This window comes from Ambystoma mexicanum, chromosome 10 (genome assembly GCF_040938575.1).
Source record: "Ambystoma mexicanum isolate Mex_15411 chromosome 10, UKY_AmexF1_1, whole genome shotgun sequence".
NCBI classification, from domain to species: domain Eukaryota; kingdom Metazoa; phylum Chordata; class Amphibia; order Caudata; family Ambystomatidae; genus Ambystoma; species Ambystoma mexicanum.
Window position 1 is genome coordinate 1,546,643,193 of NC_090932.1, and position 24,178 is coordinate 1,546,667,370.

General features: G+C 46.3%; 1 protein-coding gene across 1 annotated transcript in view; it reads right to left on the minus strand.

The window, feature by feature from the left end:
- Nucleotides 1-24,178, minus strand: part of SPPL3 (signal peptide peptidase like 3) — a 574,818-nt gene that overhangs the window by 201,080 nt on the left and 349,560 nt on the right. Inside the window, exons 5-6 of the mRNA XM_069619781.1 lie at nt 4,042-4,120; nt 3,752-3,864 (exon numbers count right to left, since the gene is read on the minus strand). Of these exons, the coding sequence (XP_069475882.1) occupies nt 3,752-3,864; nt 4,042-4,120 (192 nt within the window). The remainder of the gene's footprint in view (nt 1-3,751; nt 3,865-4,041; nt 4,121-24,178) is intronic.

Sequence of the window (24,178 nt, forward strand, 5' to 3'; positions counted from 1 at the left end):
ATCAGTCTAGCAAGTTTAGGCGTGAATGATGAGTGGTTGGTGACCACTGGGGAATTGGTTGGCTGGATGGCTGTTCTGGAGCGTAATCTGGATAATCAGGCAGTTGCTAGACAGGGCAGGGACGCTCAAGGTTGGTGGTGAGGTATTGGATGGGTGAGAGTTGTGGGTTTGAGGACGTAGTGAGTCTCCAGTATGGAGTGTCCATTGTGGGTGGTAGTCATGTAATGTGTACATTTTGTCCTAGTCTAAACACAGGCATTGTTGGGGAGAATTAGGTTTATGCTTCATCCCCTCACCTAGTAAGAGCTCCCCCCCACTTTTTTCTGGACTTCTGGACCTTTTTCTTTCAATCGTGCATGAGTGGAGCCTTTTTCCACTCTTTCATTCTTGTGGGCTCTGTCCTTTGGAACTCTTCTTTGTATCCTACCTGTACTATGGAGTCTGTCTCTCCCAAAACTCTATAGTCCGAGACTGGTGCACACATCACCTTCAGTGGAGTGCCAAAGGGATACCTAGCATCCTCCTGTGACTTTTTAGTCACATAGACAATCACCTAGTTATGGCTGATGGCAGTGGACGTGTTCTACCAACTATTGTGTATTTTTTATTCCACAGGCTATGTCCATAGCCTCGGTAGTGCACAATAGGGGCACCCAAGTACCAACTTGGGGCCTCCCTTTTTTCGCCACTATTAGCGTGGTTGTTCTTTGTTAGCCCTTCTAACACTAGGGGGGGAGGTCAGTGTGTGTTTTGACTTTGGCAGGAACCCGTAGGTATCCCTGTCTATGCTCCAGAGTGTCTTGGCAGGAAGTGGGGGAGGAGTTTTCCACCCCCCTTGGCCCTTTGTCTGCCAGAGTGCCTGAATAGGTCCAGCTCCCACGGGGAGTCTGCTGTTCTGATTGGACAGCCAAACACCCCTTTCTGTAAAATGCTGAGAGAGATTGCAGAGGAGTGTGTGCTGGAACTGTATAAAAAGGTGAGGCTTCAGAAGTGAAAAGAAAGTCAGCCACTGGAAGCTGAAGTAACCGAAGACGACGACCAGAGACGCCTGCAGACCCTTTGCAACACTGAAGCAAACACTGCTGCCCGACCATTTTCTGTGCAACAGAGGAGTTCCGAAGAGGAAGACTCCTTCCGTTTGGCTGTTGGGCACAACCAGTCCCAAGGCAAACTTTGAAACAAAGCATATCCCGAGGTCCTATGAGTTTCCAGAGCTGCAGAAACCACGAGACCTGCTGCCCATTTTGGGTGCATTGTGCAAAGGTCAAATCTTTGCTGAACTCGTAAGGACACCCTAGGGATCCGATCAAACTGGTCCAGACCCCTTCAGAGTGTGGGACTGCAGGAAGCGAAGAAGATTGACTGGGCGATCTGTGTCCTTTGTTGCTGCTGAAAAGGTGCCAAAACTGCAGAGTGAACCAAGAAGTTTCTGAAAGTCGTGGCACAGGTCCTCTCTCGAGACTGCTGCTAAGAGATGCCATCCATTGTCCTGCCTTGCATCACCAGACCAAGTGATCCAGAGGTTGGATACAGTGCAGCAACATCACGGAGCATTCAGCAACAATATTTCCTTCCAATAGAATGTACTGTGAGGAAAAAGGTATTGCTTACCTAATTCATAGAAGTCGCTCCAGAGCGTTGGAGTGCACGTAGAGGTGTCCAGGGCAAACCCCCCTCTTAGCTCAGACCCGAGCTGCTGCTTGTGTCCCCCCTTCTCTAGTACATTTCTAGGTCTCCTTTGTTAGTTAACTTGCTGCTTCAATAACTGGAAGAAATCCACAGGAACTCTGTAATTTGCCAATTGTCAAAACCTCTAGCCCTCCCTGAACTGCTTTAACTAGGGTTGCGTTTTTGGACTTCAAAGACTTTCTAGGCGAAGAAACAGCCTCTAGAACATTGAACTAAGTAAGCTCATGCTACACTAACCATTTTCCTCCCTTTAAGTGACTTTACTATGTGTTTAAAGAGTAAATGTATTGCTGTATAAACCGTTGACAATAGAATGCGTGCGCAATATCCGATAATACGATAACATTGCCTTTTCTCTTTCTAGTGTTGCTACAAATGTAACCGCCAAACAAAAGTGAAAGTGCCCTTTGAAGTGTATTATCAATTATTTCTAAGTGCTGTAACGTAAACGTCTGAAGTATTCAAAGTGCTTCTGGTGTAAATAAAATATACTTTTTATAGAATTATAAAATTAAGTTCTTTGTTGTGCATGTCTAGCTAAGATACAGTGTACTTACCTACAGCTCACATCTTCTTAAGATATGCCTGACTGCTCTGCAAGTTTTTCAAGGTCCTGAGCTAATACAGCCTGATACTAACAGTTGGGGGGGGGGGGGGGGGATCTACAAACCACTGGGATAGCTTACTAAAGTCTTACTGCCAGTAGGACTTTAGGAAAACTCAGGCACATGGTAGAATGCTAGGATTGGATGGCACAGGGGACTGCTTGTTTGCATGCTTTGAGGAATCAGTGGTTGCTGTGCATGGCATTTCATGATCCTTGGTGAGTTCAAAATCACAGGCAGTGGAGTGCAATAGACCGCTGGGTAGTGAGCGAGGGTGGGACTACATAATTGGGTGCAACGGGGGAGAAGGAAGAAAATTGGTAGGACGCGGTAGTTTAAATGAGTACGGGTTGTTAGTGGGCACGCCATACAGTAGTGCACGGGTGAGTGCAGGTGCGCAAGTCGGTTTGCAAGGCTTGAAAGGAGGCAGGGCACTAGAGGCGGTCAAGGGGCTGGGCAGTAGACTGCATGTTAAAGAGTTAGTAGGCTAGCTAACTAGAGCGCGTTGCACTTGGAAGTTAGGGCCGGTAGATCTGAGTGGGGTCAATACAGGTGACTGGCGAGTAGCTAGACATGTGGGGTGGTTCAATGTTTAAGTGCATGACCAGAGTAGGGCTGGTAGGAAGCGCTTTGAGGCTGACAAGGAGCAAAAGGTGGCAAGTTTAGCACAGCAGTGATTAACGCTTGTGAGGTACAGCAGGACTGGAGCTCTTGCTACCTTGGATTGTGGGCAGAGCGACAAGCTGGGGGTGCAGCGATGGGTCGGCAAGATCCAGCTTGCAGATATACTGGGACAGTAGCACAGAGCTCAGGCAGGGTACTAATGGCACCATCAGAACAAAGGGCATGCCAGGGGTCAGCACCCTTTGAGGAGACCCAGCTGCCTAGCTGCACATCCATTAATGTACTTTGAATTCCTGTGTACCTTGGTTGGTCTCACACTCTACCCATCCAATGGCACTTACCGGTTGCATGTCCTACTGTATTGATCTATGGGAACCATGCCTGCACATATGGGCTCCTTTTCTTTGATGCATCGTGGCTTCCTGAAAGTATTACTGTCTCCTCGCACATACCCGATATGAACGTTAAACTTCTAAAGATCAGTTCTCCGCTGCCCATCCAAACATGTGGTGCCACAATTACTTTCTCAGAGGGTGCCGTATGCATCAATAAAAGAAAATAGCTGCCAATAATAGGACCCTAAATTACAGTATGCCCTCCCAAAGACCCTTAACAATACTGTATTTCACTCAAGTCATTGCAAATCCACCCTTATCACAAACCCACAAGCTATAACTACACATTGCCTTTTTTTGGTGTGCCGATTAGAAAAGACAAACCAAATGGTTTTGGGATAAACTATGCACCATACTGGAAGTCTTGATAAATTCATATAGCCCTAATGAGAGTTCACAAATGCGCTCTCTACTGGGTGTCTGTTTTTTCATACTTACCATCCATGAGTAACCAATGTCCAGTCAAAACCCAGATGAGTACAAGCATGACCGAGAGAGAGAAAGAAAGCAGCTCAGCAGCAGTAAAGCGACCACAGCATCCAAAGGAAATCCTGGAACAAAAACACCAAATGAGTGTCTAGCACATTTAAAAAAGCACCAAAGTCTGCAAGAGGTGAACTCTACTTGCAGAAGTCAGAACTTCATACCAGACAAGTCAGCATTGCACACAAATAACTATCTTGTCACCTCCGACATGATGAAAAGAACTTGCGTTTTAGTTTACTTACTTGTTCTGAGGTGAACATGGTCTTGTTAAATACTGGCACATCGGGAGCAGCAGAAACGCAAAAGCTATTGTTGCTAGAACTGCAATAGAAAGGCCAAGGGTTCATTATATTTTTAGTTCTGCACTCTGCAGCACACTTTGGAACAATCAACATTTATCAATCTAGAACTCCTGACATGAACACCACAGCAGACACTTAAAAAATTCGGCAATAGACAATTAGTGCATCAGACAAAATATACATACATAAAATGCAGGTGAATTAAATTCAAATGAACATATGAAGTACCAAATTGGTAATTTGAGTACATAAACATGTGAAAAGACATTGGCAACATACAGAGTCATGCTGCAGTCAATCTGTGCATTTGGTAGCTAGTATAACTTGATCACTATTTTGATTGCAGTTGAGGCCAGACTAACCTTGCAGAGTAAACCTTTCTTCCTTAATCATTATGCTGAATATAGTCAATGCCATCAACCTATAATAGTTTAGAGTTGCAACTTTGTTAGTGAGCCCAATGACCCACAGCCCGACATTCTGATTGAGCCAAGCTAAAGTAGCTTTTTTTAAAAGAAAAAAGTGCCTACCCCTTAAATTATTTAGCTCTTGTTTTACTGACCTTCGAGAAGATAAAGATTCCTTGGTCCTCAACTTGGGCCAGCTGTGATTTCTGGCATTTCACCTTGAAATCTAATTTGTGGACCGATGCTTGAACGATTGGGCTAGAGTGAAATATGAGGCTACAGCGTCCCAAAGGCCGTTCTCAATGGTGCTCTTTGGAATTGATCGATCTGTTTCCAGGAGGATGGTCTTGGGGTGCTAGCAGCATTAGATGGAATTGTAGGATTCTAAATGACAATTGAGATGATCTGGCCATGAACATTAAGGGCTTCAACCATGATGTTCTCTCCAACCAACTTTGGAACCATGTTGGACAATTTGGGTGGCGTATGTTGTAAAGGACAAGAATGCAATACATTTGTCTGGCTAGTTTGGGATGAAAGAATGGTTTTGGTTTCCCCCAAAAGATTAGCACTAATTTCCTTAGAGTTTATGGCGAGTTGCTCCCTTACCCCTGCGATTTAATTGTGCAGATCTCACACCAAGACAACTTTCTTGAAATATGTAAAGGAGAGGCACATCCATATGTGCCAGAGGAAGGAGGAGCAGTAGAGGAGCTTCCGCTTCCACCACCAAGTATCTCATGGTAGAGGCCAGCCTTCAGCATTCTAGCTATAATATGTTGAGTCCAAAGCTTTTACAGAGAACTTGAATGGACTAGGCCTCTGTTGATGCTGCCAACACATCACAGGTGGACAAAGGTAGGGCAAGGCTAAGCTTAGCCTTTCTAGATACCATATTGGTTGGCGCAACTAGCTGTGCTTGCTATTATTAGGACCGTTTTTCTGAAGTCCAACTAAGGGTTCAGTAAAACCATTCAACTGCACCACCTGAGTATATGGTAGCATAGACAGAAAAGCCAGGCTTTTCTTAGGAGGGAGAGAGGGCAGTAGATAAGTACCAAGAATGTGTAGTATACCAAGGGTTAAACAGAAACAAGTATTATAAAAAAATAAATGTTTATTATAAATGCATTTAGGCTAAGTACTTTGTCAGCGCCATAAACACATAAAAACAATGCTCGAAGGTACACAGATCAAAGCATAAACTGTTTAGAAAACACTACAGTATTTCTAGGCAAGTCAGACCTGATCTAACACATTTAGTATAGAACACACCTATTCACTGGGAGTAAAACCGTAAGTTACTTTCCGATTACTTTCAGTAATACAAAAGGTAGTACGAAGATAATACACAAATACATTTGACTTTTAGGCAGCTGTCACACTGTGCATGATTGGTTCTATTCAGCTTCTTCATTTCCTAAAAGTCAAATGCATTTGTGTATTATCTTCATAAAAGTTTGATGTCTTTCGAACACACAAACAGTTATCTAATGGTTTGATCTTCATTTCAAGTCTTGTAAATATGTATCTTTTTGTGAAATTCATTACTATTTATTTCAGAAGTATTGATGTAAAACTGTTTATATGAGTTTCAGAATCTGTTTTCCTCTTTCTCTAAACAAGCCTATTATTTCTTGTACTCTCGTGGATTTGTGCCAATAATATATTTTGCACAAACGTAGTATGATAGGTATTATTTCTTTATTAAATTGAGTGATTTATTCATGATAACTACTAGTTTACTAACTGCTGGTAGCCTTTAAATCAGTTTAATAGTAGTCACACGGGAACACTCCAATGTTTCATTTTACCATTGACTTGGTAGCCACTCTTGCATGGGGTGCATGCACAGACTAGCGTGAGGAACTAGGTAGACGCAGGAAGCCATCATCCCCAACAGTCGCATGGCTTTGCGTACAGTCACCTGGTGAATGGCTACATAGTGTGGGATCTGGAACAGCATGTTTTGAACCCGCTCGTTGGACGGAAAGACGAGACCGGATTAGAGCCCCCAGAAACCGCTTGACTTGATTGACTGGATTTTTTCCCCCGTTGACAGAGAAACCGTGGTTGAAGAGGAGATGTACAATCTTCTGGGTATTGGTTTGGCATGTTCCGTACGAATCCCCTGTTATGAGCCAGTCGTCGAGGTAAGGATAGACTGGGATGGACTGCCTGCGCAGGTGAGCAGCTACTACCGCCAGTACATTCATGAATACCGATGATGCTGAGGCTTTGCCAAATGGAGAACCATCAACTGATAGTGGGTGTCCTCCATCATGAGCCTGAGGTCCTCTGTGCGCTGGCAACATTGAAATATGAAAGTATGCATCTTTCATGTCCAATGTGGCCATGTTATCCCCCTGCTGCTGCAGTAGTATTACCTCTTGCAGTCTGGTCATCCTGAATTTGAGGTTTGACATACTTGTTCGCCAGGCGGAGGTCTAGAACAGAACAAAAAAGGTTGCAGTTACCCGTAGATAACCTGCACATCCTCCAATTATTGATTCCTATAAGTTCATAAGTTCATATGTAGAGAACGTTGCCTAATCCCCTCCAAAAACAACAACCTTATTTGAAGAGTATATATTTAAGGTACTCTTCAAATAGGGTTTGTTTAAAATGTATTTCATCATATTTTAATTGTGGACTTTTTTTTACAAAAAGAGCATATAAAAATATATTAATAACACATCTATAAACAAACCAATTGCTAGACAATACACATTTTATCACATCAACCGAAAAGAAGCTCACGTCTCACATATCATTCCTTACATACTCTTTCATCCCCATACATACAAACAACCACTTGTGCAAAAACGCAATCCTGGTAGTTTTGTTCTGTGACATATGGCGAGATAATTTTTGGGTACAAGTACGTACACTGGATAAATACCCTTGTTTACCTGGAGAATGGGGATGACTTCTATGGCGCCCATTTCCAGCAGGACCTGAATTTCTTCCAGCAGGATACAGTGTTCTGGGGACAGGCGTCGGCTTCTGGGTGGGTGGTATTGATGTGACTGGAGAAACTCGATACAGCCCCCATGGGCAATGGTCTAGTACCCACTGGTCTGATGTGATACCCTCCCAGGCGTGGATGAATGACAAAATCGACTCCCGACCGGGGGGAAGCGTGGTAGTGGCCCGAACCGGAGAGTCACTGAGGTGGAGGCCGGGGAGCCTCTAGGAGTAGAATTCCTGCCTCTGCAAGGGCCTCTTTGTTGGTATTGGTGACTATCAGATGAGACTTGGCATGAGCGTATTGTCCTTGGAGAGAGCAGGAAAAGAATTAGCCACAAAAGGACCGGCGTGAGTTACAGTCTCCAAGCTGGTGGAAGGGTTTAGCCATGATCTGGCTAAGCGACTTTAATGTATCGTGTCCTTTCTTTGCTGTCTCTAGGGTGTCATCAACCACCTTCCCAAAAAGGTTGGAGTCCTCCACCGGCTTGTTGATTAGAGAAGCTCGAGTTCCGGGTTTAAAGCCTGAATTTTTCAGCCAGGCGTGTCTTAAGTAAGGTCCACAGGGCTAAGGTGAGCCCAGCGGTCTCAGCAGAGTCCAGCGTGTTCTTCAGTATGTTGTTTTACTTGTCTGCCTTCAGCCATGACAGCCAGCAGGTGTGATCAGGTGGGGGCAAGTAGGCTGCAGAGGTGGTAACACGCTTACCCAAGGCATAAACTTCTTACAGTCTTTGTCTGTAGGGGCTTCCGCTGAGGACAGTTGAACCCCCACCCTCTTCCGAGTGGTAGTAACCACAGAGGAGTCTGGTGTAGCATGACCCCCGATGTATGGGAGGGGGGTTGGAAGGTGATGGGCGGAAAAATCTCAACTCGGGGGCTGACCACCCGTGTGAAGAATAGGACAGCAAGGAAGGGGTCAGGGGTCCCTTTATAGAGTTTAGTAAGTGGGATGGCCTGACTAGTCGGCACCTTCTCCTTGAGGTTATCCTCAATGAAGTCTGAGTCTGGGGCAGCTTCATGCGTTGCAATTTGAAAATGATCAGCTGCTCCTTTTAAAATGGCATTAAACATCTGGTTGGCAACAGGTGACAAATCCCTCTGGAGGAGAAAAAGGGGATCTAGGCAGATGGTGTCAGGGGTATGCATCAGTGATGGCCAAGGGCCCCGATCCTATGCCCATTCTGGTCCTGATCAGTTGGGTCTTGTGCAAAAGGATTAAGTTCTTCATAGGAAAACTCGTGTGTTGGGTCATCTGGGATCTCCAAGACATCTTCCTGGTGTCACTGTGCAGAGATGGGTCATTTCTGCAATTTGTACGGAATGGGGCAGGAGTTCTCTTCCCTGGGTCTTTTGGGTGTAATGTATCCGTCAGAAAACTCAATGAGCTGGACCATTTTGTCCATGTATTGCTCAAACGGCGCCATAGTCCATAGAGCAGAGGCAGAATGGTCTGTAGGAGGAAAAGGCTGCCCAGGCAGGGGAGATTTCTCCCAATAAGGCCATAGAGAGAGGCCTCAGAATACTCCTCTCAATGAGAGGGGGTGCCCTTGTGCTCTGTGGCCGCTGAAATGATAGCCGCAAGGGTTTTGTGAAATTTCAGCGGTTGCATTGAAAGTCGACGCGCCTGAAGGCGCAGTTGTGGTCGGTGACTCCGAGGCCTTAGGCGTTTGTGTGCCCTTGAACTGTGTGTTTAGGGTGAACGCCCATTCCAGATGTATGCCCAGATGCATGCCGCAAAGGCTGCTGCGTGGAGGGTGCTGAACCATGAGGTTCAGAAGGCGCGATCGAAATATTCAGCGGCCCTGTGGCGATGTGCGCTTCGACAAAGAGGCCTTAGGGGTTGTATGCTTGGGTACATGTGGTGCGTGGGTGCCCTTGTCGCCAGGTTGTGATTTCCCCCACAACAGTGCGGTGGCCTGTCGGGGGCTGGGCATTTGGGAGCCTGAGGGCTCCGCTGAGAGGTCAAAGGCTTCCAATTTGGAGCTATGAATGCCGAATGATTCCTCGTCGTCCGAAGCGACAGCGCCGATGAGGGAAAGGCTTACAGCCTGCATAGCATAGGCTGCCCACTGTTTGGTCCGCCTGTCTTTCAACGTTTAGAGTCGAAAGAGCTTACAGGTCTTCCACGAGTGCTGGCCGTGATCACGGGGAAGATACTGATTGCATTGGAGATGGGTGTCTTTCCAAGGAAACTTGGTACATGACAGGCAGAATTTAAATTGAGCGCTCTCCATAGCAGAGGGTAGCAGCAGCCAGACCAAAAAGAGAAAGAGGGGTAAAGGAAATACATTCTCAGAGAGTAGTAAACCCAGGGCCCCACACTCCCTACTCTAAGGGCCTGGCCGGAGGGCTGAGGCCATGCAGTCAGTCATCTAGCAGTTTCACAGTCCTAGAGCAGTTGTAGATGCGTCTGCGGCAGGAAACCCACGAAGCAGTCAGTCTAGATGGTCTGTCGGGAGACTAGACGACCATAGGTCGTTGAGGCAATTTAGCAATATAAAACTCTTGCAAGCTCTGCATAGGCGACAACTAGGTTGGCAGGGAAAAGACCTTGACACGTGCGGGATTTTGGGTACATCACATGTCATGTTATTTCAACTAGATGTCGGACAATATGCACAGCATGTGATTCTAAGCAGAGTCACAAGCATCAGGAAACAGTTATACTAGGTAAGTAAGAACATTTGGTGTAATATATAATTACAGTTGCTTTCCAGCTCAGTGGAACACAGACTAAGGTAAACAAGAACGTGTTACACTAATTTAGGATTGCACCAGGCAGACAAAGGTCGGCTACACCTACAGAACACCTTGAGCATGGAACACAGCTATTCTAGGCAGGTAAAATCTAATGTTGTAATGTACTTTCAGGTCAGTGGAGCACAGACTAAGGTAAGCAATAACTTTCTACCTTATTTTAGGATAGCCCAAGGCAGACTAAAGTAAGTAAAACCATATACTTTTTAAAGGAGCTATAAGCAACTTAAAAAAAGGTAGGTTTAACCCTAAGACTTTTAGAATCTGCATAAAACAGACCAGGGAAAGCAACAACCAATGTTACACTTTAAGAATGACTCAATGTTATTCCAGGAAGGTAGAAGCCAAGGCAGACTTAGTTTAGGCATGCAATACAGCAGGTCAGGGAAAGCAAGACCCAGTTGGTGAACTTGCACACTAATATTCTGCAAGAAATAGTTAAGTGAAACTGAAAGCATTACTTTTGCGAAGAGGCACAACCAATTCACAGGCGAGTAGAATAATCTTACATTTACTTTTCAGAATAGCACAAGACATTCAAGGCAAGTAAGAACCTTTGAAACTGCTCACTCCGAGTAAGTTACCAACTAACTTTCACAAGTAAGTACACTTTTAAAAACACTGATTATATTTTTCAAGGCAGAATGCTTTTCTTAGCCAGACTTTCCATATTCTATTGCATGAATTCTCTCAGAGGCGGAAGAGGGGCCCTAGTGTTCTAGGAGCCAGCTGTAGGCAGGGTGAGATCGTCTTCTGTTGCAGGCAAAGGTCAGAACTCCTGTGGAAGACTGTTCATATAGTTCACTTTAGAGTTAGTAAGGGGTCCAGGGACTTATGAGAAGACACCCTAGGAGGATTCCAGCAGTGGGCATGGGTGAACTGGATCAGAGGACTACCAATCACAGAAAACACCCCAAAAGCTTAATGGAAAACAAAGGCTTAAGTAAAGTAAATAGCCCAGCCAACACAGTACCTCAGCACATAAGAATTGCAGCAGGAAGATTTCAGGATCGGCAGCCAAAAACATTGTTGATGGATTCCTTTGTCATGAAGACGGAAGACAGGACTTGGGAAGGGATTTTACAGCATGGATCAACAGAGAAGGCTCCAGGCAAGTTTCTTCGTAGCTGGATGCGGCTCTGGATTTGGCGCCCTTTTCAGGAGCCAGAAGCAGACTGTATATCACTGGATTCTCGTCACTTGCAAGGTCCAGCACTCTATTGAGGGAACATGTTGCACTCGATTCACGTCTCTGGAGGTCCTGCAGGATGGCACCAAAGTTTCAGCTCAATTAGGAATACCGTGCACTGAACACCGGTTCGAGGTCCCATGGTATTGGGGTATTGCAGCCCTGCAAGTTTGCAGCACGACGTGGGATGGCTAAAAAATGTAGGTCTTCTTGAGTCTAGTGGATCTCACCAGGCTCTGGGTCGTCGTTTTCAGAGTCCCCAGGTCGCTTGGAAGAAAGGGTAACCGCAGGCTCTCCGGTCACTGGAAATCATATCAGCTGTGTTTTCTTCATCTTCCTCTTCGGATTCAGGTCTAGTGGTAGACTACCTCTTCAGCTTCCAGGATCTGATTTATGCTGGAACCCAACCAACCAGACTTGCTACATTCAATCTTGAGGGGTTGCAGGTCCTTTCAGGACTGCCAGTGCTTGAACTGGATTCTCGCAGGCAGCTGGAAGACAGAGGGCTTCTGAGTTTTGGACTACTCACTTGCTTCATGCCTTCACAGACACTATGGAGCCTGGGTGGGCTTGACCTAGGTGTCGCGCCGAAGATTAAAAAAAATTTAAAATAACAAAAGAAAAATCACAAAGGAATTTCCCACACTCGAGGGCAGGGGAAAAAACAAGGAGGATGGTAAAATGGGCACCCATGGGTGCCTTTACCACAGCTGTGAAAACAGCCTGTGGTGAAGGTGCAGTGAATTCATAAAAAGGTTCACTGCCACCAGTATTTAAGGTAAGTTTGTCCCTGTAACAGAATTATTACAGCGCTAGTGAGAAAGGGGATACATTGCATCTCCCCAGCACGCCACCTAAGGTGGGGTTGTGCTGGTTTTCACCTAACAAAATGTAGAAGGGATAGTACAATTTTGGTTAAAAAATAAATACATAAAACATTTTGCACCATCTACATGAATAGATTCATTCTTACAAACACTACATATGACATTTCTTTCATAATATAACAATTCAATACCATTTTCTAAAATCTTCATTTTATAAAATACAAGTACATAATTCTCATTCATTTTAATTTTATAATATCTTAAAATAGTTTCATAATCTTTCCACACATAATGCTGCCCTTGTGATGACTAAAGATTCTCCCCCAACTAAAGTACTCCAAAACTGGAAATCTTTTTTCAAAATGTACAAATCTGCCATACACCAATTTATATATTTCTCTTAACGTTTCACAAAGAGTTGACTTGTTTCGATATTATTCCAACACCGGCTGCAGATATGTTCCTCTTTATTTTTTACCAAGCTCCGGTATATTCTAATGTGGGCAAAATGTTTAACCTAAAAATATATATTTTTTTAAATGATAAACCTAATTTCCTTATTGCAGTTTGGTCAGATAGTTACATGGTTTTCCCAGCTGGAAGCCTTTTCGGCTAAAGTCCGCAAATCTTTTCTTAGATGATAAACTGGCTATATTACTGGAACGATCCCAGATGTATGTATTTTTTTCAGATTCTTGCTAAAAACTCATAATGTACTTTAATCCCGTAGTTCCAGATCTATATTTTTCAGATGTTCTAGGACCGATTTGTCAAAATCTAAAAACAAGTCATTGCTGTTTATTACTATTTCCATTAGCAAACATATGCAGCAGTGTATTACTCTTAGCCACTACATTTCTTAAGTAGAACATAGAATTCACCTGTGTATTTTCCAAATAGCAGACAGGAGAAGGTACTCCCAGTTCACACCAGAGAGCCTCCACTGGAACTACCTGTCGGAAACTCTAGATCGAACGTAGCAATTTAGCCTGTAGGCCATCCAGCCAGGTCACCATTTTTGTAGAGAGAACCTCCAGACAACATAATACATACGATAATTCACGTTCTGTAAATCTCTGAGAGGCTCTCAAAAATTGATCCTCCATTTCTTCTAATGAAGTTCCCACTTTACACCACCAGCATTTTCTTCTGCACTGTTGTCCTGTGGATCAAATAGTTGGCGTGGAGGACTGTGTTCCAAACTCAAAAACACAAGAATCGACAGCAACAGGTGGCACCTCTACTCCAATCTACTGAATATCAATTTGGCCACCATCCACTCCACCCCAATGCCACCCGAATTCCCTTGCTGGCTCTACCCATTCAAAATGGGTTTTTTAAGGTCTGGGAAGATCAAGGCAGAAGAACTATAAAACTCAGGCAATAGCAGAGGATGTAAAAACAAAAAAAGTTTCCATCCATAAACTCTTTCCATTTCACATACCTCAGCCAGTAAACATTGAAAACTCGCCTCAAAGGCCTATAGTTCTATTCCTCTGCATTCAAACTTTCCATGAAGCACATTTAATGTGGCCTCCAGTTCCCACAACCCCTCCTTTCCACTCTACAGAGGCCACACACGTTGGAGCAGGTCAAGAAGTGGGTGGGTCGAAGACCACAGGACCAACGCAGGGTGGAATCCAAAGCAGAATCACAGGGACTGAAACCTAGCAAGAAAATAGGCAGACGTGTCTCACTGCCCCTCTGCCACACAATCAACCACCCGACAACTAGAACCTGACAGTCTCCAGAAAAAGCATTAAAAAGGAATTTCCAAATAATCAGGTCTTTCATACCGTTTGATCTATGTTTTACATAAGCACCAAATTTCAGCTTTCAAAAAGATCCCATAGCTGCCAGTCACACATAGCCAAAAAAAAAGCGAAAGTTGATCAACTTCCAAAGTGTAGCCTTTGCAAAAATTAAATGCCGAGCAGACGGTTCTAGCCTTTGACTGTCAACATTGAAGAAACTGTTTGTGGTCCAATGCTACCATATTCCTGGCCACCCATCTTCTAGAAATTTGGAAGATTAGTTTGCCGCTGCATGCATATTACACTGACATGCCCTTCCCCCTTCACTATACTTTAAGTAGCTTGCAGGGACAGAAGAGCCATGGTTTTCACACAAAATAATCGGTCAATTTGATTGTGTAGCTGCGCAGGCGGTCACACCCCTCCTGGCATCCCCATCCAAAATGGCACCAACATTTTTTTCTACATGTTCGACTGGCTGGGGCCTTCTGTCATGGTGCACCTGCAACCTGCTGTTCTTTCATAGTTTCATTTTTGAATTTCTTTCCCTCATGGTCACCAGATACACAGTGGGTAGGCCCTCTCCAAACGGTGAGCAGATGTCTTAAGCCCTTGGAGGGCCTTTATTTCTTCACAGCTCAACACAACTCGTTGGAAAAGGAAGGAACAGTTACTTGCCTGTAAATGTTTTTGTTTAAAGTGTTTTATTGGTTAGACAATTCCAACCTTTGACACTATTAAAGGCAACAATGCATTAAAACAAAGTAATTACAAGTGGATTAAAATACATTTTTAGAAATAGAATATTTTTTATCAAATTTAATAAATACTTTTACATTACCACATTAAAAAATAATTTCCTTATTTATACAATTCATATCTATACATGTTCCTGAGCCACTATCATTTTTGTGCACTCCTTCCAAATATGTGAAGCTGCCATTGTGATGACTAATGATTCCGCTCTCTGGACTTGATTCCAGAAGTGATCAGAGTCAATTGCCATATTGCTACGTATGAATCTACCTTAACTCTGCTTGTAGTGCTTAGTCTACTACACTGGGAAAGGACAGGTCTACTAGTTTCAATGACCTCGCCAGACATCCACAAAGTGTCTTTTTTTCCATCCACTTCCAACCTCCAATGTAGTCTAACATGGGGAGTATGTTGAAACGCATATAGTCAAGGAAACTTATTTTGTCACAAGTACAAGGCTTGGGTAGGAGATGGAGCACAGGTGTGGAATTTCCTGAGTGGAGTATTCCTTGCATCTTTTCTTAGATTATAGATTGCATATTATGAGCCTGGTCCCATACCAAAGTTTTCCTTATCATTGCTCTAGAAAAAAAACGGGTAGATAACATCAGTAAGGGCCAAATGTATAGAATCTAGAAAAACCGTGACCTACAGGTCCTGGAAGAGAAACATGAGGTTTGCACCTATGGTTTGCAGTGAATATTTGCATGATGAAGTGCCATTGATTCCTGCCCTACAGTACCTGATCTAGAACTCTGCTCTGCGCATTATCCAGCAAACATGTAAAGATTTCAGACCTAGCTCACAGCGACGTGCTTCCACCGGAACTGCCGTAGGGACTCAAGAGGATGGATTTCAACAATCTGCCTTCGATTTTATCAAGTCAGGTCACCATAGCCTGCAGTAGCGATTCCAAGCCATATAGGAGATACAGGGCGATTTCCGACTTATAAAGTTCAATGTATCCCACAGTGTTCTGGCCTCCCTTTCTGGTAATAACATTTTTAATAGCACTACATCTTTTTATCACTTTCAGGCAAACCATTTCCTACATAGGAATTGAAAGTAGATGTTATAGGTATGCAGAGATAGATTTAACTTTTAATCACTGAGATTTCCATTCTCTAATTTCCATCTGTATTTAGTGCCCTGATATTTACTAAATACCATGACCTTGGTTTTGGTGATGTTAATCTTCATATTGTGGTTGGTAGCGTGGTTGGCAAGTGCTTCGATTGAGTGTTGAAGACCTATTGGGGCTGGGACAAGTAGGATAGTATCATCCACATATGCCAACCAGGATACCAAGTCCTTGCCCACACGAGGAGGAAAGCTGTGAGCTGTTCTTAGAGACTCATCAAGGTCGGCTGTATAGAGATTGAACAACAAGAGCGATAGGACGCCTGCTTGCTTCAGACCTAAATTCACCCCAATGGGACTAGAAAGGGAACCGTCAGAGTCCAATCTGACAGACTTATCGGTATATAGCAGTTTTATGAAAAAGCAGATCAAGCTCTATTCCCCAAGACCTGAGCTTATCCCAAAGAATGGGCCGGAGACCCTATGAAGTGCACAATAATAATCTATGGAACAGCCCCCTGCCAAGGTGGCATATAGTCTGTGCCATAATATAAAGTCCAGATGCTATGGGTAGTATTGCAGATGCATCAAAATCCTGTTTGGAAATGGGGTAAAAGATCAAATTTCCGAACCCAAATTCTAATTTATCCAGAAGATTTTCAAAGATTTTGCAACAAGAATAAAAAATTGCTAAAGGTAGATAGGCCGAAAGAGCCGTCCTGCAGTCGTCCAATACAGGAATAGATTATTTCCAGCTGCTGAGAATATTCCCGGTTTCCAAAATGTTGGCAACGACCACTGCCAACACCTGTGCCCAATATTCAGGGCTGCTCTTAATCACATTTGCCAACCGGTCAAGGCCTGGTGCCTGGGATCCCTTCAGTTTATAATCGCCTTTGAGACCATCAGATTCTTCAAATATCTCTATTCTAATCTAAAGCATGCCGATAGTGATAGTTAGCCATACAATATCCTTCTACACTAGGCAATTGATGGCTAGTAATTTACTTTACCCAGATTTCCTCTGTGATCGTATTTGATATTAGGAGGGTTTCCCCAGCTAGGAACGTCCTGTACTTATGCCAGAATTTCCAGCTGTCATGTGTCTTGAGTAGTTTGAAGAGGAATATCCAATTGGCATTACGTAGGCAACTTTTGTGCTGTGGCAACCAATTTTTAAATTCAGCCCATCAGTTTGGTTTTCTAGAGACGGTGGGGCATTTCATAATTGGTTTTTATACTTCTGCAGAGTTCTGTCTTCCTTATTGCCATTGATCATATAAACCTAGGTCTGCCTTCCTCCTCCACCCCCCCCCACACCTCCAATCGTGTTCCAGCTTTGCTAACACGGATCCGGGCAATGGTATCTCCAATAACATTTCACCAAAACTCAATGCTTTTCTTAGTCAAGGTTTGTGGAATTCCAGTCCATTGACACGGTCTGCAATATAAACGGCTGATTTTTGTGTAACTTTAGCTAGATCATAATTGAGGGACCATGTGAGTATATATCATTCAGCCCATTATGGGTCACTCCTATTGTAGAGAACATGTTTATTAGTGGATTGGCAAAGAAGTAATCCAAGGGAGAGCTGCACTTCCGTTAGTCTCTGCGTCTAACTTCTCATTAGCCATTTCCTTAAAGCCCAAGTCAAAATCAGCCATGTATTCCACCCAATCTCTGATCGCCCCACACTTTCCTACTTCCAATGCAGCACTGTTGCTGCTCTTGCAGGCAGAGTGAGGCAATTTCATTTAACTCAGCAGCTCGAATTTGGGTGATTATATTACGATCAATAAAATGTCCCATGACGACATTCTTTTAGATCATAGGGCTGTGCCATTTATTCATTATGACAGTAATTATCCGCACAATCTTCAGGGTGTATATTCTTTGCCAGGAGGGTCATACAAATTGAGGATTATAATCTCTGCTAAAGGGAGGTGTCAACCCTCCTACCACCGCCATAATTACAGAAGGACAGAGTGGTCCTACGCCAAATTCTATCAAGCTGCGATTTGTCTTGGCTTCAATCCAAAGGCCTGCTACTGGACTACCACTACCACGTGTAATTGCCAACTGATGTATGACATTATAGCCATCTATCAAAGTCATACCGAGAACGTTTCATGAAAGGCAAAAATGTAGTTAAGAGATAGTTCCTTTCATTCTGATAGGGTGCATAGAAAAGAGCAAAAGCCCTGGGAGTTCATGAAAGCATTTTACATTTACACATGGCCAGACTTCATGGGGAATTCTCCCCCAACACTTAAGGTACCCATTGCACTAATTGGCGCAACCCTGGCCCAGTAGATGTAGGCTTCATCGTGCATGAAAGGAGACTAGATCTTTCAGCCCCATGGCCAACATTGAAATCTGCAACCATAGCGAGTTTGGATAATATTTCTGTGGGTTCAGGAGCCATCAGAGGTTTGCAAAGGATATGAAGGTTGAACCCCAAACTATCACTTCAAGCTTTGCGCACAAACGTTCCACAACCAAAGGGGATACAAACTCCACCAAACCCCAGTTCTCGGGGGCTATCCGTCTGGGGGTTTCACATGGTTGGTCAAGATCGGTTGTGGCTTTTGATTTTAAAGATGGGATTTGTTTTAGTAGGTTTAAAAGAAAACTTCCGATGACAAAACGGCTTTCCATCATGGGCTTAACCTCAATGACACCCATTTCCCAACGGGATGTGTTCACAGTTGATGACTCTGCTGACTATGCCAATGAGACCCGTGTGTTTAAACAGTGGGGCTCATCGGGTACTTGTGTTCATCCATCTGATGTATAGGGACAAAGTTTTGTTTTCCAGAAGCTTTCTCAACCCCAGCCACGTATTCTTCCTGGTCAGATGTAGTCAATGATGTTCGACTCTCGGTCATAGGTGAATCAGAACAGCCTCCAGCTTTTCTGACATGGGGGTGCAGGGGGGTGGGGGGGGGCGGGTTGCCCTGCCTTTGGCCTCGGTCTCAGATTATCGTGGTAGGGCGTTTGTCAGTTATTCCCATCTCAAGCTTTGTTCAGAGCGTGGACTAAACGAGGGGATAGAATAACAGTCCCAGGATGTTTTGCTGAAGTTGGTTTGCACCGGGGCTGCGTTATTGGGCAAGTTAACATCCACCACTCTGGTAGAGCAATGTGCAAACACCACGTAGCCTGTGGCTGCAACCGTACTCAAATGCGTGGTTGTAACACCCTAAATGCTGTTTGCGAATGATTGTGTAATAGTTTTCATTTTGTCATCTGTGGTTGCCATAGAGGTCGTAACCCCTCCGCCTAGAGAGGTCGGGAGACGATAAAGTCGTGCCCATTAAAAAATCCTGTGGCGATGCATGCATCACTGGAGCGAGAGCAGTGTCTCCAACCGGATCTCTTTGAAGGTTGAGGCACAAATTCAGTAGTTAATTGCCGTCATCGATAAGCAGTGAACTATGCACATTTGTTGATAAATCATGGATGCGCCTCTGAGATGATATTTGAGTGGCTGGCACATTAAAATCAGTGACAATAGCTAAAGTTAAATCGGGAAAAGGCCTGTTATTTTGTATTGTAAAGCATTAGCATTTTCACATAGCCTCCTATTCGCTCTATTGTTAGGGGAGGAACAAGGTACTTACCTGTAACTGTTCTCCAGCATAGGCCTGGCATGGATTCACATGCTCATGAATATTCCCCGACAGGCTGGGAATCCTTGGTAAAGAAAGAAAAAAAACAGTTTCACTTCTGAACTGTCTTTCTCCTAACAACCAATCACTAGTCTGGGTCATAGTGCCCCCAGCCAATGACTGCCCTCTACCCAAGCCCCTCATCTGGCAGCCATCAGATTGGTAGCACGTAAAGTGGCGGTAGGACCAAGAGAACAGCCACAGAAGGGTAGGCCCGGAGCAATGCCAGAGGTTAAGATTTATTCTAAACCTCCAGCCATCACCTCTTGTTTTGCCACATGTGGATCCATGCCAGACTCATGCTGGAGAACAGTTACAGGTAAGCAACTTGTTCCTTCTCCAGCATGGGGTCTAGCATGGATTCACATACTCATGAATGAAGAATACATAGCAGTACACACATGCACAACGACGGGCGGTGGCAAGGCTCAGCATTAAGCATCTCAACATTAAGCTTCTTTTACCTCCTCACCAGGCTCACCTTCAAGCGAACAGGTTGCGCAGCACTGCTTAGCCGACTCTGGACTCCTCCCTGGAATCCCGGTCGGCGCAGTAGAATCTCGTGAAGGTTTGCATCGACCGCCACGTAGCAGCCCTGCAGATTTCCAGCAGGGACACACCAGACAGGAACTCCGTAGTTGCGGCGATCGCTCTATCGAATGGGCTCTCGGATGGCCAGGCGACGGTCGGTTTGCCAACCGTTGACAATGGGTGATGCAGCCGGAGAGCCACCTGGAAATGAAGCCTTGGAGAGGGGTTTCCCATGGTTCACAGGGCCAAAATTGACAAACAGGTGACGTTTTCCGAAAACTCTGCAGTCCACGTAGAACTTCAGCGCTCTAGCTACATCCAGCGAGAGTCATCAGCCGGCAACGAAGGCATCGGGAAGAACAAAGGTAACACCAAGGGCTCATTTAGATGAAAGTCCGACAGCACCTTGGGCATGAAGGACGGGTGCGACCGTAGCAACACCCTTGTCTTGTGGAATGTCAAGTAAGGTGGTTTACAAGAAAGGGCCTGGATCTCTCCAACTGGTTGTGCGGAGGTTATGGCCACCAGAAACGTTTTCCACGATAGAAATTTCAGTGGCGCAGAATGCATAGGCTCGAACGGAGGACCCATGAGCCTAGTCAGCACCACATGGAGCTCCCATGCCAGGGTCAGAGCCTTCACCGGCAGGAATGAACGGAAAAGTCCTGTAATGAACTCCTTGACCAGGCAGTATAACCATAACGACGACCACCCCGGAGTTCTGGTGTAGCGGGAGATAGCCGCCAGTTGAACCTTAGAGGCATTAGCCAGCCCTGCTTTGGCCAGCGATAACATATCTGCTGAGCCATAATCCTTAGAGGATTGATTTGTGCACGGCACCAGACGGCGAACCTCTTCTACTTGTGTCCATAGCATTTCAGTGTAGACGAAGCCCTGGCCTTGGCAAACAACTCCTTGCAGTCCGCCGGGATATCCTATCCTCCAAACTCTAGCACGGCAAGAGCCAGGCCTGCAAGTTCAACGACCTCGAGTCGCGGTGCAGGATTGCGCCTTCTCCTCTGGTGAGAAGATCTGTGGCCACCGGAAGCTTGACTGGAGGGGACGCTGACAAGTCCAGAAGGTCCGGGTACTACATCTGTCTCGGCCACACCAGTGTGACGAGGATAATCCTGCACCGGGACAGTGAGTTGATTGACTAGTCGAAGAAGCAACAGCAACGGAGGGAATGCATACAGAAACAGGCCATCCCAGGGGAAGGAGAGTACGTCCCCCATGCTCCCCGACTGGGGAAAACTGCAGGCAAACCTCCGGCACTTGGTGTTCGTCGCAAACAGATCGATCTGGGGATTGCCCCAATGATGGAACACAAGATTCACTTGGTCCTGCCAAAATTCCCACTCGTGGCAAGCGCGCAGCTCCCTGCTGAGGGAATCAGCGATTGTGTTCTTTACTCCCGTCAGATGCAACGGGACGAGGAACATCCCCTGGGCAACGGCCAAGTGCCATAGGTACTGCGCCCCTCTGGAGAGCGCTGGGGATCTAGTGCCCCCCTGCTTCAGGATGTAGAACATTGTGGTGGTGTTGTCCATGAAGACCCGTATCACCTTGCCCTGAGGGACGGAAGGAAAGACGTGAGGGCCTCTTGAGTGGAGGCTCCTGGTGTTTGTCCCCCCAGCCCCAATCTTTCCAGGGAGGCATCCGTCATGGCGGTCTCCTGATGAGGTGGGATCTGGAAGTCTGCGCCCGCCGACAGATGTGCGCGGACTCCCCACCACTGTATCGCTCGAGTCCTCGCCGAGCGAGATCTTGGACCTCGAAGCTTCCAGATACCTGGATCCAACAGGTGCCGAGGAACTCTTGGTGGCTGCATCCGCAACCTGCACAGCCAAATGAGGTATATGCATGACGAAATCACGCCGAGAAGGGAATTTATGGACCTCACCCTTGCGAACTTCACGGTAAACAGCCTTTGTACCTTGCCCAGGATGGCCGCTATCCTCTCCTCCGACGGAGATGCCAGGCCTGAAACAGTGTTGAGTCGAGACCCCAGAAACAGTGCGTCTTGCAATGGCACCAAGCAAGATTTTGCATAGTTTATTAAGAACCCCAGCTCCGTCAGCAGCCGGCTGGTTTCCACCGTGTGCGCGACTCTGGTCTCTCTCAATTTCGCTTGGATGAGCCAGTTGTCCAGGTAGGGGTAAACGTGGATCTCTCGTAGACGCAGCTGTGCCGCCACTGGCGCCAGGCACTTGGTGAAAACCCTTGGCGCTGACTTCAATCCGAAGGAATGGGCCTTGAACTGATAATGTTGCCCAGAACCACGAAGCGCAGAAACTTGGTGTCCCTTGTGGATGGGGATGTGAAAGTAGGCATCCAACAAGTCCAGCTACGACAGGAAATCCCCTTCTTCCAGCTGTTCTAGCACTTGCTAAAGAGTGACCAACCGAAACCTCTGGGATCTGATGTACTTGTTCAGACGGCGGAGGTCCAGGATGGGCCTCCAGCCGCCCGTCTTCTTGACAAGCAAGTACTGAGAGTAAACCCCAGAGCCTCTTTGGAACTAGCTCTATTGCCCCCTTCTTCAGAATGGCCCGCGCCTCCAGCAGAAGCTGAGGGACATGGTTTTCCTGCCTGGCCACGGGTAGTATGCTGTAGTTGGAATTCCAGGGTGTGTCCGTGGGCCAGAGCGTCCGGTGGAGGTGGACTCCACACGCTGATTAAGTTCGCCAGCCGGCCTCCCACCGGGGTGCGCAGGTGGGGGCCAGACGTCACGACCAGTTCAATCTTGCTTCGCCGCAGAGGTGCCACCTTGGGGACCTTGACGACGGCGGTGGCGGCGGCCTCCTCCGGACTTGCTGCGCCCCCTGCAGGCCTCCTGGGCCGAAGAGCGGGACGGTTGATGGTGAGACTATGAGCTTCAGCCGAAGACCTTGAAGGAACCTTGGGATTTCCTTCCGGAAGTATGAAAGGACAGCCGTCGCTGTTGCAGCGTGCCCACATACACCCCCCCGCCCCCCGAGTGCACCTCCTGGTGAAAGTTGGTGGCCTTCAACCATCCCCGCCAAAGGCAAACTCCATTGCCCATTTGGGGGAATCCTGTGTTGGCAATGTCCATGGCCACTGTAATGGCATGGTCAAATGCCACCTCAGCCTCCTGCAGGATCTCCAACACTTCCGCTCTCTTCTCATCAAGAAGGAAGTCCAGGAGGGGAGCGATCTTGAACCAGACCTCCCTGTCGTAGCGCGACACGATGGCGAGGGCGTTGGCTGCCTGGATGGTAGTTGCTACCAATGTGATGACTCGCCGTCCCATGGCATCCAACTTCTTCCCCTTGCCGTCCGGGCAGAGGAGATCGCTGACGCAGCTGAGCCAGAGGATTACTTCCTCGCTGCCGCCGAGACTACAGAGTCCGAGGAAGGCTGGAACCTCAAATATTTGGGTGCAGATTCCTGCACACTGTACTACTTTTCGTACCAGTCCCTATTCGCTGGGGCTGAGGACAAGTTCTTCATAAGGGACAGACCCGCCTCCCAAATGTCGTCCAACTGAGGAATCGACAACATGGTCTACCTCTTTGCCTCGCGGCGCTGGCACAGGAAACCCCCTTTCTTTTCCTCAGGGGTCAGCTGAAACAGGTCCGAGGCCCTAGAAATCAGGACATAGAACGAGCCGATCTCACCAGGCGGTGAGGCTCTGGGCGGCAGAGATGGGAGGTCTCCTGACCCGCCGTCATCATCTGTGCCCGGGTTCGTATTGTAGGGGAGGACTGGTCCAGGAGACCCCTCTCGCCTGCGTTTCTTCCCCAGGTGAGGGCTATGGCCCATTGGGCGTTCCCTCATGCCACCCGAGCCCAGGTGGTGGGGGGCTCACCCACTGGAGACATTGCCCACACGTATCGAATGCCCACATGTATTGATTACAACACAAATTTAGCTAGGCCCAAAAACCATTCTTTGCCCGGTAAAGATGGTGTGAGCTCAGCGCACTGTAGCGCGGCCCCCACCCTTGGAGAACATCCCTGTTGCCGCAGCACCCTGGCAGATCCGCTGCGAGCACGTTCCCACGAACAAGACGGACATGAGCTAGCGCAATACGCTAACATTGTAACAGTTCACCTCCCGCAGTGTACCATCACTATCAGCATGACCCGGCCAGCAGGCCTGAACAATGAGAAG